We start from the raw sequence: 20,562 nt of genomic DNA, 5'->3' as shown, positions 1-20,562 counted from the left end.
AGAAATTTTAAATTTTATAACACAGATCCTAAATGCCAAGCTACATAATCCGAAAGATGCCCGATATTAAAACATTAAACTAAATTTGTATATAAAAAGGGTTAATTCAATGGGAAATAAATCAGAAAACAGAATACAACAGAAGTTTACTGAAATTTTGTTTATTTAAATTGATTATAACCCATAGATTGTATATTAAATCATGTTTTTTGTCTTTAATTCAACTCAATTTTAAATATGTAATAAAATAACAATTAACACGAGAATTAAATCTCGGAAGTGTCATCATTCGCTCTAAAATAATCAATTATGGATTTATAATATGGATTTTCATTTATCGTTTTTCAGCAACTCTGAAATAGAATCTTTTTATATCAGTCGGCCAGTCGCTTTATTGCAGCGGATCATGATAGTAGTGTAATGTGGAGTGTAATTTTAATTTAATGTTTTATTTTCGATCTTTGTTTGCGCACCATTCGAAGTGATAAAAAAAGTATTTTGACAGGTAACCACAATAAATAGTGACGTTTATAATTTTGATTAATTTAAAAATATAAATATCGATCACTGATAATTTTTGTTGTGATTGTCATCTGAAAATAACTTATAAATAAGTGCTAATTTTGGTTTAAAGTTGTACAAAAATGTGTTACAATCTTAGCTGATATAAATTATATATTTTAGTCAATATTTTAAGGTAAAATTGAGTACTTTGTTAAACAGTTGTCCTAAGATTGTTTGTATTCGTCTTATTACCAAGATAATCAGCTGAGGCCTGAGAGTTCAATATCATTGAAGGCTGTGACAGAAATAATATTAATATATGCGGAAAAATTCACACTCGTGACTGTTTACATAGTAAATGAGTCACTTTATATATTCACAATTTGGTAATCAATCATTGAACCAATTTAATCAACAATGAACTACTTCTCTTTTCTGAATATGTAAGGATATTTTATATTTAATTATTTATTATTTATTGCACTTATAAAACAGATATTGAGTAGTTTTTAATAAAATTGAATAAGCATAGTCCATAGCATTTATATAAATTGCTACACACATACCTACACATTATAATATATTCTACAATTTATATATTTTTTATATATTTTATATATTTTTCACTCTTATTAGAAATTCTTATATTTCTTCATCTTCTGTAAGTTTTAGCAATTATTGATTTATCTGCTTAAAAAAAAATATAGTCTAAATTGTTTGAGGACAAGATACATGAATCTATATCTAATTAAGGAAAATTAATAAGCATGATGTACTCCATATATTGTAAATTCTAAAAATGAATCTCAAAATATCAATTAAACACACTCCAGAAATTAAAGTTGATCATATTATTTTATTGTCAGCTGATAGAATATTTGTTTCTTCTTTTACAATTTTAGTTCCAAATTTTTCTTTAAACCTAAATATTTCTTTAAACCTAAAATAAGTCTTTAATATTTTCTCACATAGAATGGGCAACACTAGTAAAAAATTAGCAGCAAAGTGCACTTTACTCACAAAAGAGGAGCAAAAATATGTAGCGGCAACATTCAGAGCGGCAAGTAAGAACTCGGAGAAAATAAGAGAAGAGGATCTCATCGTGAGTGGAAAAGTAGATGCAGTCCTGTTAGAAGTGTGTTCATTTTATCATTTGCTTTTTTTATTTTGACTCTGGTTCTAATAAACCTTATCTTTTTTTTAATTCCCGGTTAATTTTTTACTGTGGTCAATATGCACTTTTTAAATTTAGAATATGTTATCTGCTTCTAGTAGATTAAAAATTGTTCTTTTTTTGGTTATAAGTAATAGTTATAATATTTTTAAAAACTTGTTTTTTTTTTAAATTAAATTTTCAAAGATATAGCTTTATTTGGACCAAAGTCACATTATGTACAAGTTGACTTGTAAGTACTAAGGCAAAATTCATTTTGTATGTCTGTCCCTAGACTTGTCGATAATTGGTCACATTAGAATCATTTTGTAACTAACTTGTATATAATGTTATGTGTGCAATTTTTGAAATGGATTTTATGTCATTTTTTTGCCATAGAGCATGATTTTTTTTTATAAAACTAATGCAATTTATATAGATAGGATGGATTTTGTCCAGAATTTTCTGCTTTCATAGTTTTTTTTAATGTTTTTTGCAATATTGGTTAGGTTTTTCCAAGGTTATTGTTAAGTTACTAATCTCATTTTGTTACAAACTATAGTTCTTTTGAAACTAATTAACTGAACTGATCTATATTTTTATTTGTGCATAAAATCCACTTCTTATGTATTTTAATTTTAGTCCTTGTCTCTTAGATTTTTGTTTCTAATTTATGTTCCAATTTCCAATTAGCCTAACTATACAATGTATGTGTATTGAAACCTAGTTATTCATTTTTGTTCACAATATTTAAAATATTTTTATGACAAATATGAAATACTGTGTTAATTTAGCTAGGTTCCTATTATATTTCCAAATTCTACGAATTTTCATTCGATTAATCTGAAGTTGATTTTTTTATGATTTTTAAATTCACGTAGGTACTTAGCTATCTTAAAGTTAAGTTTTATCAGTACATAGTATAAAAAAAACGCTGTCTAGTCTTTAAAACTACGCAAAGGATTAAGATGCGGTTTTTTTATAAAAAGAGCTATTCTCGAGAAGGAAAGCAGGCCAAGCCGCGGGCCTAGCTAGTATGCTATAAAAGTCGCCTTGTATTTAAAATATTTATCGATTATCGTTAAACGGTTGGCACAGTTGCTGTCGCAATAAATATGTAAATTTATGCACACTTGCATTTGAGGGTATTTCCAATATTTATGATGTTATAGATTTCAGCTGTGACGTCAAATAGTTCGTAAATACATCAATGTCAAACATCGATTAGCATAGAGAAACCGCCAATTAAATATGTGTAAATTCGAATAAAATAAATTGTAATTTGTAGTATCTACTAGCTGCCCGGATTCGCAGGGTATGACCCGAGATAAAAAATATAACCTTTATGTTACTCATTAAAGATGCCGCTGGTAAAAAATAATCGGACGAAAAATTCCTCCTTTTTTCCATTAATACGTAATTTTAGTATCTTTAAATATATTTATTTAGTTTTAAAAAATAACTACTGTATTGGTATAATACGCGGGAAGTAACTGCAGCGCTGAATGAATTGTGGAGGGGATACCGGCGGACCCGGGAGACGTATCACAAAAAAATCCCAACTCATACTGATTTCGCGGTTTATTATTCTTAATATTCTATAATATACGTCTAGCTTTCACAAAATAGCATAATCGCTCATTTTGAGGAGAGGTCTGGTCACATTATAGATGAATTCGCTTATCCATAATAATAATTAAACCTGCGATCTATCAACAAAATTCCCTTAAGGCAATTACACGGTTCAACGACCTTAATGATTCTGTCACTACATTTGAATTTGTTTTTTTAACCGCCCTCTATAAAAATACATCGTTGTTGAAGTAAAAGTGACCAAAGATTATGGAATTGTATACTGTATCGTATTGTATCGTAATGTGTTAGTTGGTTTCTACCTAATTTATGTTTTCTCTGAGAGGCAGTAACATATTACATTTATGAATAGTAAATATTGTGTACTATGTATGTTGTAAATGTAATGTCTTTCAACATTAACCGTTATAAGCAAAGTCTCTACTACATGACCCATTCTGGAGACCTTAAGATGACTAAGCAAGTAATTATAAGTTCTAGAGTGGGGAACAGTTAAGAAAACACCGATTTAGAAATTAATTTTATTCAACACGGACTCTACTATATTCTGGAGACCTGATGATGGCTAGGGTGGAGAACATCTCACCTACAGAGATATAAAAGATGGAGTACATTATTTGACGTAATTCTATAGAACGGCCTCTACCATGTCATGGATACGTAGTATATTATTATTAGTCTGTGGTCATGGTGTATCGAATGGTAATGGTGACCAGGCAAATGTATTTAGCGTTCTCTGTATATCTCTTCATACCTAGTAGGAATATATGCATGCAACCTACACACACCGAAAAAAATAGGGGAACGGACAAGAAATCACGTTTTTTTCGACTTGTTATGTATTTTGTAGTTAGTTCGGGGTTAATTTTTGAAAAACTCGCATAGTTCCCGTTCCCGTGGAATTTCCGGGATAAAACCTATCCTATATTACTCGTGGATAATGTAGCTTTTGAATGGTGAACGGAATTTTAAAATCGGTCCAGTAGTTTATGAGCCTATTCATTACAATCAAACAAACAAACAAAGTTTTCCTCTTTATAATATTAGTGTAGAAGAAATCATCGGTTCACCCAGTTAAAAGTGCGGAGGTAACGGAACCAACAAAAAATTCAGTTGAATTGAGAATTTCGTCCTATAATGGCGTCGGCTAAAAATGTTGCTATACGTTTATGTCAGTTTTGACTTTCCTACGATTTTATACAATAATATAAAATTAAATGATTTTATACAATATTAAAAAAAATTGCTGATTTTCGGCGGTATGGCGACCATTTGGAACTGTCTGAAAAGTATGGCATGGCGATTTTCGTCCATGGCTACTGGACTATGATTACCTGTGCAAAAATTAGCCTGGTACAAATGGTTGAATTTTTTTTTAAATCAACGCATTCACGTCGGTATTGTGGGCTGTAAATTACACCGGAAAAGTATGGCATGACACTACCGCCTACTTCTTTTTTATGGGCTATCGGTAAATCCTAAAATTTTTGTGTTACAAATCGTTTGCCTTCCGTAATTTATCCGACGAGTTCAACTAACGCCCACGCGACTAGTCTGCCGGTACCACTGTTCTGACCATGATTTTTCTTTTTGTCATTGCGTACTAAGACCACTGTAGAACCGCCATCCGGTTACAAATGACCCAAAATTTTGTGTCAGTATCTCCCGGCTTTGGATTGTTTTGGACCCTTAAAATATACGATAGAACAGCAATTAATCTTTTTTAAAAAATATTCAAGGCACAGGGAAAATCTGGTTACTGTTTTATAGGTAGGTATGTGTTTTCTGATAATATTTTACTGTCAAAAATTATCAACACTGGATATTATTCAATGACGCCTTTCAAAAACAAAACTAATTTACAAACAGATTTTTATATCTTTACATACCTATTTTTAACTTTCATTTCATGAACTGCTCATGTAAATACCTATTACAATCTGGTTTAATTTAACAAAACATTCAATTCGGTGAATTTAAGCGTTATTTTGCAAAAAAATCCGCACGTACAGTCCTCCGTCCGAGTCGAACTGACACCGTCAAATTTCGTCGAAAATATGCAATAGAGGTGAGGTTTTATGTGGGTTTTATTATAAATTCGAGTTTTTTCTTGATAATTTAACGATAATAATGAAAATTGAAAAAACAATCAATACAAATTGTTACAAATATCATAACATATTTTTTGGTATAAATTTCATGTATAAATATGTAGCCGTTTTCCTAACAAAATGCGTTTTATGTTCAAAAAGGGGTTGATTTGTATGTATTTTTTTTATGTTTAGGCCGTTCTAAACTGAAAAGTAAACAATACACTTTGTTAATTATATCCTTGAGTATCACATATATTTTTTTTAAGACAATCGTACCAACAGTTTCCTCAACAAAATTCAATATGTATAAGGTGTTTTCCGGTTTTGACCATAGTAATCCCCTTAACAAAATTCCCAAAAGAAATCTGTTTATTTTCATAAACAAAAGTTTCAATCCGTAGGAGCTTTTAAAAATTCGTGTCGATAGAACATTCATAAAGTGTTTACGAAAACTTCAATTGTTATGTATAAACTTTACATCAATATAATAAATTGATGTTCTAGAAAGATTTCTTGGAAAATTTTCTACACAACATTAAACAGAACATATGCGTCTTGTCCTCTTTGATATTTTCATACCACTTTTATAATAATATTGTTTCTCAAATGCCTCTTCTTATAACCGTGAACCACTGTTCGGTCCAAGTTTATTTTGCATAAAAAAGAATTACAACCTTGCTTTTAACATGGAAGGCATTATTAAAGCAGAAGGTTTAAAGAAACAAGATGTCTAAAAGCAACCTAATGGGATTGATGGGATCGTTCGCACTACAAGTGACCGTCGATTACTTTATTGCTAAATGAGAGTATGTGTGAGTGTTTGTAATGTAAAATGTTTGTAAAAAAAAAATGTACAAGTACATCTGACTCAGTGGATACAACGTAAGCTCGTACCCAGTCGTAACACAGGGAATGTTTGCACATTTTGATTTATTGCTCACTAAATCGACGTGCTAGCGTAAATTTTCGTAGATTAAAATAGAATTATAACACGGGCGGTATGTGAATCGATTTAAAACAATCGAATCGGTGCGCAGAAAGGAAACTGTGGGCGGTACAAAGGCAGTTGATTAAGGACTGACGACTGACAGGAATTTTTATGGAGCTCTTTAAAGAGGTGCATCTGTGGTTGTTTAATGGAATGGTAAATACAGACTAGTGGACGTTTTTTCACGAGAATATTGCGATACTCATAGTTGTTTTAGTTTCTTCTGTAGTAACGTAGCCTGTAGCTTTGCTGGTACTGTTGGAAATATTGTATATTTCTAATCAGTTCCTTTCGAAACTTACATTCACCTGATACGTTCTACTCTAATTAGTGGGCAGTTTTTACATAGATTCTGATCCACTTGGTAAATTGATTCACACCCATAATTTACTACACATATAACTTCATATCAAACATCATATCGAGTCATTACTTCAATGGAAACAAACAAAGCCACAAACAAACATATTATATAGAACAGGTGAGGGTGTGTTTGCTCGTTAGTGACACTCCTCCGACCTCGTCTACCTTATGTTTATTTGCCAGACAATTGCCCCAGCTATATGATTGTATACGATTGACTTTTATTCTTCAGAGGTTTTGTCTTTATCTGAATTCAGTCAATGTAGAAGGTATTGATTTGAAGTTAGAACTGAATTTAGATTGCGTCGTTGGGAACCAATTGTTTGCTTTAGAAATATAAATTGGCGGTTATATCAGACCTAAATACGTGTTGAATATTATTTTAAGGCTCTTATACAGTTTATTTCTATTTTACTATTCACAATAGCTTATATTTTCATCGCATAGCGAAAAAATAGTTACCTCAAAACTCCAAATGTCTCGTGCCCAATTTAATCCCAAAAGCTTTTAGAGTTCTAATCAAGTATTCTAGTGCACAATCTTCTCTTTCTATAGACGTTTTCCTCATTCCTAAAGTAAATTTAAATAAACTTTTACCAAGTTTCACTCTTGTACGAAATTATCGTTGAATATTGGTTAAAAACAGCATCAAAGCGTCGGCGATCAGAACAAAAGAAATCGCGTATTGTTAAATTACTCTAGTTATTTCTGGGCAGAATGTTTATCAGATCGAATTCACTTTACGTCACTCGCCAAAAACATTAGAGCCAGACAAGGCATTAAGTGCTATTAGTGAATAAGAAATCTTTCTGTTCGGATCGGTAAAAACTTGCCAATGACAGATAGGGCTAATAGGACAAATTTTTAAGGATCAAATGAAGTACTCTGACCTCTTGTCCTATTACGTTCTCTTCAGGTGGAGAGACCCAGAATCACCCATTAGATGAGGAAATGAAAGGAAATGATTCACTATACATTATAGCCTGCCAGGTGTGAAAAACACCGTGTTTCTGGACATGGGTGACAAAAACGACACAGTTATAAAATTGCGTGAAAATTTTGCACACTTTAGTTTTATGGGCGTAGCTGCAAGCTACTGAGACGATTATTTCTTTGTTAACTGCTTGTAATTTATGCTTATAGCTCTGGTTTATTATCGTAAACCTGGCAATTTGAAAATAAATTTCATCCAGAATATTAGCTCAACAGATTTCAGGTGTCATAAGTCAGCCAATATACCATGTACATGGATTTATATTTACTAAATTGAAACATAAATTACATATTATGAAAGATGTAAACATGATGAGCGATCGGAAGCACACTGTTTATTTTGCCTTCAAACAATAGAGCGAAAAATGTTTATCTTACGATATGGCGTTTTCATGAGCTGAGCGATTTTTAGTTTTCATCGTGGGATTGTTCTGAATACTGCCATGGACTAATATATTTGTCTATGATACTGCTAATATATTTGTATAAGGAAGACGTATGTCGTATACGTATACAGAACAGTTGTATATAGAGCTTTATGTAAAGCTCGGTCGTTGAGACTGTAAATACAGTAGAATTTTTCGTTGCAAGGCATTTTGCATTTCTACTTGCGGATTTTCACTTCCCAAACTAAAAAACAGCATACAATACGCAAAGGAATAAATGCCTTATTCCAACGTGTTAAAGTTCAATTTGCAATCAATTTTTAAAATTTTCCCTCCGAATAAAATGCTGTATCTTAGAAAATTAATACTGGAACGGCATTGACATGCACAATATTCAGTGCACTAAATATACATATTAATAGGTAATTAATTCACATTAATTTATTCGTAAATCGCCTTACCGGATACCGTCAGTATCAGACTTGTATCAGACACTGCTGTATTATGTTAGCACCGTGCGCTGAAGAAAACCATGCCTACGACATAAATATTTAATGCTGATGTGAGATATTGGTTTTTTTCGCGTGTTTGCTCTAGTTTATATTAAGGAAGCTTTAAATTTATCTCATATTGTGTTCTGTATAGAAGAGTCAACAGAATTATGAGTTATTGCTATAAATTATCAACCAATAAGTTTTCTAAATCAACAATTCATTATTATAAACATAAAACATTATACTTTCAACTGTAAAAATTGATTCCATTTTTGATGCTTTACAGTCCACTTAATTTATAATTTCCGTGGATACCTACTGCTAAAAATAATGAAGTGTATATTCAAGTCCAATTTACAAAATCTACAAAACCTATTATATAAGCACAGTTTAAAATTCTTAATGGAAACAGATAACGAGTTGTTAAAAGTAGATCGTTCGCATTAAAATACACATGTTATGTCAAAACGCGTAAACGTAGAGACATTAAAAAATCATAAAGCATTTATGTTCAGAGAATAAACTGAGATTACTAATTACAATGCACTTATTCTATTTTCATTGAAGAAACTAGTTCGTTCTAAATATTTTGAATATAGGTAATTAATGTTTTATATCTTTCACTTTTTATAGCTTCGTATATTTACGTTTAAAATGTTAAATGTCTGAATGTTCGTGTGTATGAATTTTTATATAAATAAGTTTTACGCTCTATTCTGAACCGACTTCAAAAAGAGTTGCGTTCTCAAATCCACTGAACTTTCTTTTAATACCTACTTGAAAATATTTCTGTTTTCGGTATATAGGTAATCTACAATATTTCTGCGTTTTAACTTGGTTGTACATGATTTCTATATCACGTACTTATACCTACTACTTGATATCGATTTAGAACAATATAAAATCAATCAATGTAACATGATTGCATAACAAATTAGCATTTGTGACGAATATTTTGAACAAACATAGGTATCACATGTTTTGGGTTTCTATAAATATATACCATAACCTTCTTTACTTTGTAATAGTAAAAGCCAAGAGGAATAAATACTTTTTCGTTCGTAATAGTATAAACGTACGAGGAGAATAGTTCCACAATACGGACAAATAGGAAATTAGGTACTTGTTATTAGAAACGAAGTAGGAAAAACTTTAGGTACTAACTCCCCCCATTGAACTAAGACAGAGTTCACTCATACATATTTCTATACTAGATCTAAAAAAATCTTGTCCATGCATGTGTTTCAGAAATTCTGGGGTCCACAAATAGACCCTAGGTTGGCGCAGTACTTATCAAATTTCCTCTTTGGATCTGGTCAGCAGAAATCACCAACGGTTGACTTCAATCGATTTGCTGAACTGTATGTTTTTAATGTGAGAGGTATGTTGGTCCATAATCCATATGTTGTAGTCTTAATCGATTATTTTACTTTTCTTGACTTAAGGATAAATTGTAAGGATATTTCTCGCAAGAAAGGTAGTGGTGATAGTAACTGGTGAAATTCGTTCTGTTTAAAGTACTGTCTCCTTGGAAAACTGTTTAGCGCGTTAGAAATGAATCTTACTGTCGCGATGCAGATGGCCAACTCTTACCAAAAGATGAGAATTTTCAAAAGGGCTTAAATAGTTTTCGGTATCTTTAACAGCACGATTATTGTTTACATTTTCTTGTAAATACTACACTACTTTACTATAAACCTGATTATAATTTAAAATGATAATAATTGTGAACACAATATTGGGTATCTCACAATTCGATTAACATTATTACAGGTACAGTGGACGAAAGAATGACGGTGACGTACAACTGTCTCGGCAAGGATTACAATGAGGAAATCGAACTGCCGTATCAGCTGCTAAAGGAGGTATGTTATAGCATTGTGCTAAGGTTAACTGCTGGTTTATATGCGTGTGACATAGAGGTAAAGGCTTTCTAGTAGATTCATGGTTAATGTCACGGTCAGGGTCAAAATGTAGTATAGAAATGTTTTTATGAAATTTTGTAAGATATTTTTTTACTGTTAATTAATTGCCTGGTACAACTTCAACGTAAAATAAGGTATTGTTGAAAGTATTGACATAGATAGGGAAAATAAAACTCAATATGGTTTTTCCGTAGATAGTTAAATGCACTAGGACTTAAATGATATTGGTGTTTGTTTTCCGCTAAGCGGGTGAGCATATTTTCAAGGTCACGTTCGATATTTTTATACAAATTAGGGTGACAAATATAATTTTTATCTTGTTAAAACTGTGTCTGATAAGTCAGTTTCACACAAAACAAGAAACTATTTTTTTATATCGGACAAAAGACAATAACTTTCAATATTTAGTGGTATCTCTTCGATAAATTAACCCATATCAGACGCAACTTGCAGTTCTGCGAGAGCATCGTGTCCACATACATCAAGATCGTCAAGTCCTCATCAAACAAACGCGTTAGAGTATGGATAGACAAGGGATTCAGAGCCAGTGCATCTTATGTACAAGCGCTGGGGGAAGCTGTGGCTGCTACTATAGGGGGGGATCTGGACTCGCCGCACCATCATTGTAACGCCCAACAACTTTCCAAATGGTGAGTAATGGTGTGGCATTGTAAAAAAGAAAACGAAAGTAACAGCGGAAATATTTCAATATTCTTAAATGTATGCATAATTTTTGAGCAAGGTCACTTCTGACTCCCAAATGAACTTTTTTTATTATCATATAAATAATTTGAAAATAACTTGGGAATACACAATCCCCGTATTTCTACCCAGGTCAAGCCAGAGCGAGCAACTAATAATAAATAAATTTCACTTAGAACCACTTATTCGATGTATTTTATTTATATTTATTTATACATACATGTACATATGTGTACACATAAACAAGTCTTTTCATATATTTACAGGCTCCAAACGAACATTCTACTAAAGCAACTAGCCGAGTTAGTATTTGTGAATCTCTACGGTATAAACAAGCGGTCTGGTGACGAGAGCCCCACACCACTACCACCAGGACCACCCTCGTTATTACCGGCTATTGATGGTAAGGATATTCACATAGACAAATATTTATTCACAAACAAGAACAGAAACTGACAAAACATAAAATGAAAAAACTAACATAAAATAACACAGAACATTACAATACAACAATTAGAATTAAACATAAATTGTTCAGAAGTCCATTAATAACATTGGAAAATAAATGTTTAAAAAAAATTTTACCTTCAAAATACCATTATTTTTTTGTTTATATTATAAATATCATACAAACAAATTTATCCTTTTATACCTGAAGTATTAATGCAAGAGGAACATAACAATATTTATAAGAAAATTATGGAAAAAATGTTTTAATAAATTTCCAGGTCTCGAAGCAATGCCAGACTACCCCGCGTTTATAGATTTATCGCACATAGTGTGGATAAACAGTCACTTGCCGCAGAAGTACCAACATAAGTGGCGCTTTCTGTTTTCCTCACATATTCATGGAGAGTCCTTTTCTACTATGGCTGGTAAGTGCAAATATATAGTTACATATACACATACTAAAATAATTTATCATACAGATAATGGAATGAAATAAGTTCGGAATATTCAAAGAACTGACTTTTAGAAGTTGAATGTCAAAATTGTTTGTTTTGGAAAATGTTTTATGTTTATTATTGGCAGTAGCAACAGAGCTGGGAAGATTAGTATCGAAGATTTTTTTTTGTAAATCGAACGATCAACCCTGAATTAAAGTTCGCTTTCTGAATACCGTTGTTGGGAAGAAATACTTTCTCAGCAAGAAAATTGCGAATTTGTGCTCTATTTCCTACACAATAAAGTTCAATTACACTATTTTACTACATGACTAAGAACCCTAACATTTATCAAACAGGTCGAATCCAAGAGCAAGGTCCCTCCGTGCTAATAATAGAGGACAACAGCGGCTACATATTCGGGGGCTTCGCCACCGCGTCGTGGGCCTGGAGCCCGAACTGGACGGGCACGGACGAGGCGCTGCTGTTCACGTGCGCGCCCCGCATGAGAGTGTACCCGGCCACTAGTTACAACGACCACTATCAGTACATGAATCACCATACCAAGACATTGCCTAATGGAATGGTGAGATTTTTTTATACTAGCAATTTGTGACTTTTCCCCGCGAAATTCTAGGAAATTCCCATGGGATTGAGTAGCCTATACCATCTTCAGCCTTCTAACTGTCTCCAGATGCAAAAAACAGGTAATAAGTAGTATTTAGTTGGTAGGATAGCCGGGGTACCACTCTTTACCATGGTAAATGTCAAATTTCCATGGGTAATTCCTTGCAAACGGGGGCGAAGTCACGGGTAACTAGTATAAGCCTGGAGCCCGAACTGGACGGGCACGGACGAGGCGCTGCTGTTCACGTGCGCGCTCCGCATGAGAGTGTACCCGGCCACTAGTTACAACGACCACTATCAGTACATGAACCACCATACCAAGACATTGCCTAATGGAATGGTGAGATTTTTTATACTAGCTTTCAATTTGTGACTTTTCCCCGCGTAATTCTACGAAATTCCCATGGAAATGAGTAGTTTGCGGCCTTGTACGCGTAATTCCAGGAAATTTTCATTGATATAAGATGCTTCACTGCGCTAAAAGCACTCTGTACCATCTCTAGCCTCTTCAAGACCTCTAGACATAAAAATCAGGTAAAATAGGTAGGATAGTCGGGGGGTAAAACGGCAAATTTCCATGGAAATTTGGAATGAAATGTTTTTCCCGCGAAATCCAAGGAAATTCCAAAGGAAATGACTTTTTCGCCGCGCTATAAAGCAGTCTGCACCATCTCTAGCCTCTTCACTACCTCTAAATACAAAAATCAGGTAAAAATTGGTACCAATCTTTACCATGGTAAAACGTCAAATTTCCATGGGTAATTCCTTGCCAACGGGGGCGAAGTCACGGGTAACTAGTAGTATAATCTTGGAGCCCGAACTGGACGGGCACGGACGAGGCGCTGCTGTTCACGTGCGCGCCCCGCATGAGAGTGTACCCGGCCACTAGTTACAACGACCACTATCAGTACATGAACCACCATACCAAGACATTGCCTAATGGAATGGTGAGATTTTTTATACTAGCTTTCAATTTGTGACTTTTCCCCGCGAAATTCTAGGAAATTCCCATGGTAATGAATAGCCTATACCATTTCCAGCCTTATATCTGTAAATACCAAGTAGATACAACTAGTTATAACGACCACTATCAGTACATGAACCACCATACCAAGACATTGCCTAATGGAATGGTGAGATTTTTTTATACTAGCTTTCCACGCGTGGCTTTTCCCCGCGTAATTCTAGGAAATTCCCATGGTAATGACTAGCCTATACCTGCTTCAGCCTTATATTTGTCTCCAGACGCAAAAAAACAGGTAATAAGTAGTATTTAGATGGTAGGATAGTCGGGGTACCACTCTTTACCATGGTAAAATGTCAAATTTCCATGGGTAATTCCTTGCAAACGGGGGCGAAGTCACGGGTAACTAGTAGTATAATCTTGGAGCCCGAACTGGACGGGCACGGACGAGGCGCTGCTGTTCACGTGCGCGCCCCGCATGAGAGTGTACCCGGCCACTAGTTACAACGACCACTATCAGTACATGAACCACCATACCAAGACATTGCCTAATGGAATGGTGAGATTTTTTATACTAGCTTTCAATTTGTGACTTTTCCCCGCGAAATTCTAGGAAATTCCCATGGGAATGTCTGTAAATACCAAGTAGGTACAACTAGTTATAACGACCACTATCAGTATATGAACCACCATACCAAGACATTGCCTAATGGAATGGTGAGATTTTTTATACTAGCTTTCAATTTGTGACTTTTCCCCGCGAAATTCTAGGAAATTCCCATGGGATTGAGTAGCCTATACTATCTCCAGTCTTCTAACTGTCTCATATCTCCTTTGGAATTTCCCTTAAACACGCGGGCGCACGAGCGTATAACAGTTGTCTATTAGATGGTAGGTTGGACGTGTTTTTCGTTTTATGTATGTATAATGAAAAAATAAACTTTCTGAATTTTGAAAATAAGTCATTTGCTTTCTTCTACCACTATATATTTTAAGAACGTCAAATATATTGTACTATCTTATTAACTATCTTTTCTTTCATAATATAAATTCGTGTTTACATTGCATTGCAATAAATGAAGCAGTTTCACTTCAGCAAAACGATCGCCCAACCATACAATAATACATAAATTATATCTAATTTTAAAAAGACCTTCAACAAAAACAATATACATAAAACAATCTCAATTTCCAGTTAATGGGCGGCCAGCTGGAATTCGGTGGAATCTGGCTTCCAGCGGAACCGTTCGGCGAGGGCTCGTCAGCGGAATCCTGTTCCACGTTCCGCGGATATCGGCGTTTGAGCAAGGAGCCGCATTTCCGCATTCGTAGTATAGAGGTGTGGGGGGTCGGGGATAAACCGGACTTGGATAAGGATGAGGTTAGTTTTGCGGGTAGTTTTTGAATAAGTGGGGATACATTTAAATTTAAAGAGTAATTTTTTTGGGAAGGCAACAAGGTAAAGTGAAATTTATAATACTCTTAATACCCAATTGATGAAAATAAGAGCGTTTATTTTAGGGTAAATTGAACAAGGACATGTCCAAAGATTAGACAGGTTATATAGAAACTATGTTGGATTTATAAACGTTTATGAGCTGCAATTTTTCTCTTTAATTCTCATGCATAAAACAGATAACATCTCGCTCGCTTACACGAGTCGGGTAATTACCTGACTTTTGTATTCCATTCTGTAGCGTGTACAACGTATATATAATGTTACAAACATCTTAGAAATAGAAAAAATAGAAAAATTGTTAATATTTTTACTACTTATTGGTTAATTAAAAATTAATATCTTCTTCGTATATACAGCACGAAGTCGTATCGCAAAAGAGTAGCGTGTTCGAAGCACACAAGTCGGAAATGAACTTTATGCATATGTTAGGGAAACCGCTGTATAGTGAAGATTTACCAGAAGTTTCGTGAATTTTGCGGTAAAATTATTATTTTATATAGATTTGACATATTTTGTGGGTAGTTGGAAGTAATTGTAAGATGAATTGTAGAGTATGTTGTACCTTACAAGTTCTAAATGTACTTGTTTTATTTCGATTGTTTCGTATAATACTCATTTGTATTTTACGAAAATAAATCTACGAGTTATTAAAGCATAGAAATGGATTTATAGATTTGTGTAATATAGTAGTAATAATAATTGATAAATATAGTTATAATTATGCTTTGTCTATAATAAAGAAATTATACAATTTTAGTGTTCTAGTATATATCTCAAAAAGACTACATTTAATAAAAATATTATATTAATGTTCATTATTTTATAGTGTAAAACAAAAACACATAAACATCTTTAAAATTTAATGATATATAACTAAAATAATTAAAATTACAGGATGAACGTGACACAAGTATATTAGACGCAAACCCAGAGGCCAAAGCTATACTAGACATGGCGGGTCGCACCAGACACAGCGATGGACTCCGAGAGGAACCGCCTTTATAATGCAAAGAGGTATACTTTTTAGTTATTAAGCTATTGCATAGCTTCTATCGCGGGCCTTGAGCGCGGGGGCCCAATCCAGAAATTCCGTAACTTAAAACCTCACGCTCCCCACTCCGACGGGCGCGGAGGTGTGGCTTGAAGGCATAGCATGCAATAGCTTTACCGTGGCAGTCCCCGAGTGCCACACGTATTTTTTTTTATATTTCTTGGTAAATTCATCTACTTCAAATTCTATATTGACTCGGTTGGCTTGGTTGGTAGTGGCCCTGCCTTCCAAGCCAGAGGTCATGGGTTCGATTCCCACCCGGGGCAAATATTTGTGTGATGAAAATATTTGTTTGCTCTGTGTCTGGGTGTTAATTATCTATATAAGTATTTATTTCAAATTATATATGTATGTTTATCAGCCATCTGGTTTCCATAACACAAGCGAAAGCTTAGTATGGGATCATAGACTAGAGTAGATAATTTTTGAAACAAAAAAAAATCGCAGTCGGATGAAACCCATTAGAAAAGGAGGGGAATATGATAAAAATGTAAGGAAAAATAAATTACGGTCAATCCGAGTTCGGGAAGCGGGAGGGGGGAGCTTTTAAGAGAAAAAAATGGTTTCTCTCGATTTCCGACAAAACTACAAGTCCTATAGAAAAAAGTTCAATGGCAAAGTTTTAGGTAATTAAAAGTTCTACAACTTTTGTATTCACAATTTTTTCACATAACCTCAAAATTTAGGTGAAAAATTCAAAAAACCAAGTTTTTGGTCTTTTATTTTTATCTACTTCAAAATTTATTTATTTTCTACGAAATTTGGTGGAAACTTACTTTATTATGTCCCAAATACACTGTAATTTATTTGATTGAAAATATTTATTTTTTCGCCTTATTTTGAATTAATACCAAAAAAACAACCTAATTTTCAATCGAAAAGTCACCCGTCAAAATATCAGCTTTTTTCAAAAACTTGTGGTGCCTTTTATTCATTGAAATCTCTACTTTCATATGGTGTAAAAAAAATAAACACCACCATAGTAAATGTTCTCAGGAAATGCATAAAAACAGTGTGAAAATTAGCTTTTACTAAATCAGGCACACTTCTCGAACTACCTGAAATGTTTTTATCGACATCATTTTGCTTTTGAATATGCTGTAAAATATTAAACTTAGAACAGATAATTATTTTTCTTTTGAAATATTACCGAAAAGGCAATACAAGAGAAGATATAGAGTTCAAGAAGTGTGCCTGATTTAGTAAAAGCTCATTATTACACTGTTTGTATGCATTTCCTGAGAACACTTACTATGGTGGTGTTTATTTTTTTTAAACCTTATAAAAGTAGAGATTTCAATGAATAAAAGGCACCCCAAGTTTTTGAAAAAAGCTGATATTTTGACGGGTGACTTTTCGATTGAAAATTAGGTTGTTTTTTTGGTATTAATTCAAAATAAGGCGAAAAAATAAATATTTTCAATCAAATAAATTACAGTGTATTTGGGACATAATAAAGTAAGTTTCCACCAAATTTCGTAGAAAATAAATAAATTTTGAAGTAGATAAAAATAAAAGACCAAAATCTTGGTTTTTTGAAGTTTTCACCTAAATTTTTAGGTTATGTGAAAAAATTATGAATACAAAAGCTGTAGAACTTTTAATTACCTACAACTTTGCCATTGAACTTTTTTCTATAGGACTTGTAGTTTTGTCGGAAATCAGGACAAACCATTTTTTTCTCTTAAAAGCGCCCCCCTCCCACTTCCCGAACTCGGTTTGACCGTAATTTATTTTTTCTTTTATTTTCATCATATTCCCCTCCTTTTCTAATGGGTTTCATCCGACTGCGATTTTTTTTATCTTTTCATTATTTTTAAAGGCTTCTACCCCAGTCTATCAGATTGTGCCGTGTGTGAAAATTGTCCAGAAATATTTATATTATAACACAAATGTAGCAATGTCTTATTTTTACTTTATTTTTATAGGTCAATTGTTATTGTTGTTTTATCTTAATTAATCAAAACCTTTATTTCGTAAATAACATGAAATAGAATAAGCTTTCTCTCTCTCTCTCTCTCTCTAGCGACTCAAGTATTCAATAAGTACCAAATTGTAAAAAAGCTTGTTATTATAATTCTTAATTAATAAAAGAGGCATATAACTTTTCATTTGACCGCCTCCTCGGTACAGTGGTTGACGCGTGAGCGTAGAACCGAGGGGTCCTGGGTTCGATTCCCGGTGGAGACGAAAAAAAAAATGTCTCGGTCACAGAAGACTGATCACCTACTTGTCCCTAAAGAAAAATCTATCAGTGAAACAGATGTATGAATAATGCATCTGCCCCCTACCCCACTACGGGGACACGGGACTTCACTTTTTTATATAACTTTCATAGTAAAAGCAAAATATTTCTTTTTCAGGTGCACATAAAGGATCTAAACCGCTTGAATTAAATTATTTTTAAGCTAAATCGCTAATTGTGCAATATTTAATTGTAAACATTGTTATGTCCTTATTTATTATCATGTAGTACCATTCTATGTTCTTTAATTCCATGTTACATTTAAAACAATTCCTTACGATCACTGCATTTTTGACATAATTTAAACATCAATTTAACAGATATGTATATGCCAAATTGTTAGATTTTGAAATATCGTCATATAACAAGAAAACCATAGAGAAAAAGATTTCTTTTACATTCTGGAAATAGAAGAAGTCTTTAATAAGTATACTCTGTGGTAAACTTTTTATCAAAATATTTATAGAACATAATTATTAAATGCCTTTTCAATGTTTTATTGTTACCGCTAGCTTTTTTTTATTTTACAGTGTATAAAAATAGTAGTAAAATATTATTTTGTCATAGGTTTTACCTAGTTTATTTGAATTTTTGAATCTATATAAAATAAAATATTTAATAAATAATATTCTTAGTTATACGTAATTTCACGCAGTGACAATACATACTTATGTAGAGATAAACTACGATAACATGGCGCGCCCCTCCAAATTACTGTTTCAATGTGTGTAGTGACATCCTTACGAAGGAGTTTGTATGTAGTTGTACGTATTCGTCTTTAGTACTTTACGTCCAGATTTGTTGGTCAACTAATCATAAGTTGCGGAGCGCCCAAGACAACGCATGTGTCGTTTTCATAGAATACGTCAGTGCAGCGCCATTACTAATAATAATGAGCGATTAGAGCGTGACTAGTCGAGCAACAAATCCGTGGATTTGTTTTTGTTTGACGGCCGTCTCATTACGCACACATGCGTTGTGAATCTTGGTGGTGCATTGTAAATACTTTCACAAATACTTTCAAACGTTTTGAATTTTGGAAGGGCGCGCCATGTTATCGTAGTTTATCTATACTAATATTGAATTTTAATTCTCTAAAGAAATGGAATTATTATTTTACCTTTTTATCTAGTACCAGAGTACTTACAATAATATTTTGTATTATCACTTAAGCGTTTTAATATTTATTTAACCATGATGTATTCATTATAATCATTAATTACGTACGTGCCTTTTGTGTGTAAAAAATGATTATTTCTGTATAGTCCTTTATCGAGTATATTGAAACATATTTTCCTAATGTGATTTTGTATTGTAATAATAATATTTAAAAATATAATCGCACGCAATACGCGATACGCACACTTTAAGAATATTAGAATAATTAATAAAAATATGTACGTATGTGTCGTTTTTATGCATAATATTATATGCATTTTTAAATGCAGTAAATTATTATAAGGGCGTTTGTCCACTACAAGGAATTTTACGGTCCGGCATTCCGATTTTTTACGGTCCGGTATGGCACGCAATTAATCTAAATACTTGCTTGTGCACTATACGTAATTTTACTGTCCGACATTTTACTTTTCCCTATTCCGGATGGTTTTTTGAGTTTACGAGTCGCTGTAGGTATAATTGTTTTCGAGTGCTCACTTGCTTGGATTTTACTCTTTTTTTTGCATATGCCAAGCAAGCTCTTGTTTTACTTTCTTTTAGCTGGCAATGAGATTTGAGAAGTCGGTATTGTTATTTTATATACATTGACCAAGCATTGACCTATAATAATTATTATCTAAGTAAGTGTTGGTAAGTTAAAGTTCAAATGTAAATATAATAAATGCATCTATATATATTTTTAAAAAGAGATTAGAACAACTTTTACTTAACTTAAATTATAGTGAAACTGAAGCATTGCTTGTCAGTGAAAAATAAAGGAGTGGAACTGGAGTTTGTTAAATATTTTATTTTCGTTTTTCGTTTTTTGTTATATTTCTTACACTGCAATGTATAGCTTTTAATTTTTAGAAACTAAAAATACTTCTGTAACATAGGAAGAGACTAGTTTCCCACAACACAGGGGATCCTAGTGTGGGGGCTAGTGTATTCTAAAATGATTGTACACTGTGTTTTGAAAC

The 20,562-nt window shown here is 33.0% G+C and overlaps 1 protein-coding gene across 1 annotated transcript; it reads left to right on the top strand.

Moving 5' to 3' along the window:
* The first annotated feature begins 712 nt into the window (after positions 1 to 712).
* LOC149477391 (MTOR-associated protein MEAK7) lies at positions 713 to 18,729 on the top strand. The gene is made up of 11 exons (XM_089710754.1): positions 713 to 947; positions 1,477 to 1,639; positions 9,816 to 9,948; positions 10,341 to 10,432; positions 10,946 to 11,142; positions 11,461 to 11,597; positions 11,923 to 12,069; positions 12,438 to 12,664; positions 14,865 to 15,050; positions 16,023 to 16,142; positions 18,543 to 18,729. Exons 1-10 carry the CDS (start codon positions 922 to 924, stop codon positions 16,131 to 16,133), a joined length of 1,419 nt encoding a protein of 472 aa, XP_089566880.1. The 5' UTR covers positions 713 to 921; the 3' UTR covers positions 16,134 to 16,142; positions 18,543 to 18,729.
* Positions 18,730 to 20,562: the final 1,833 nt, after the last annotated feature.

The sequence above is a fragment of the Colias philodice genome, chromosome 25, assembly GCF_061535455.1.
Source record: "Colias philodice isolate Cphi_HAF_F1 chromosome 25, ilColPhil1 Martin Lab GWU primary, whole genome shotgun sequence".
NCBI classification, from domain to species: domain Eukaryota; kingdom Metazoa; phylum Arthropoda; class Insecta; order Lepidoptera; family Pieridae; genus Colias; species Colias philodice.
This window is presented reverse-complemented; position numbering and strand designations above follow the sequence as displayed.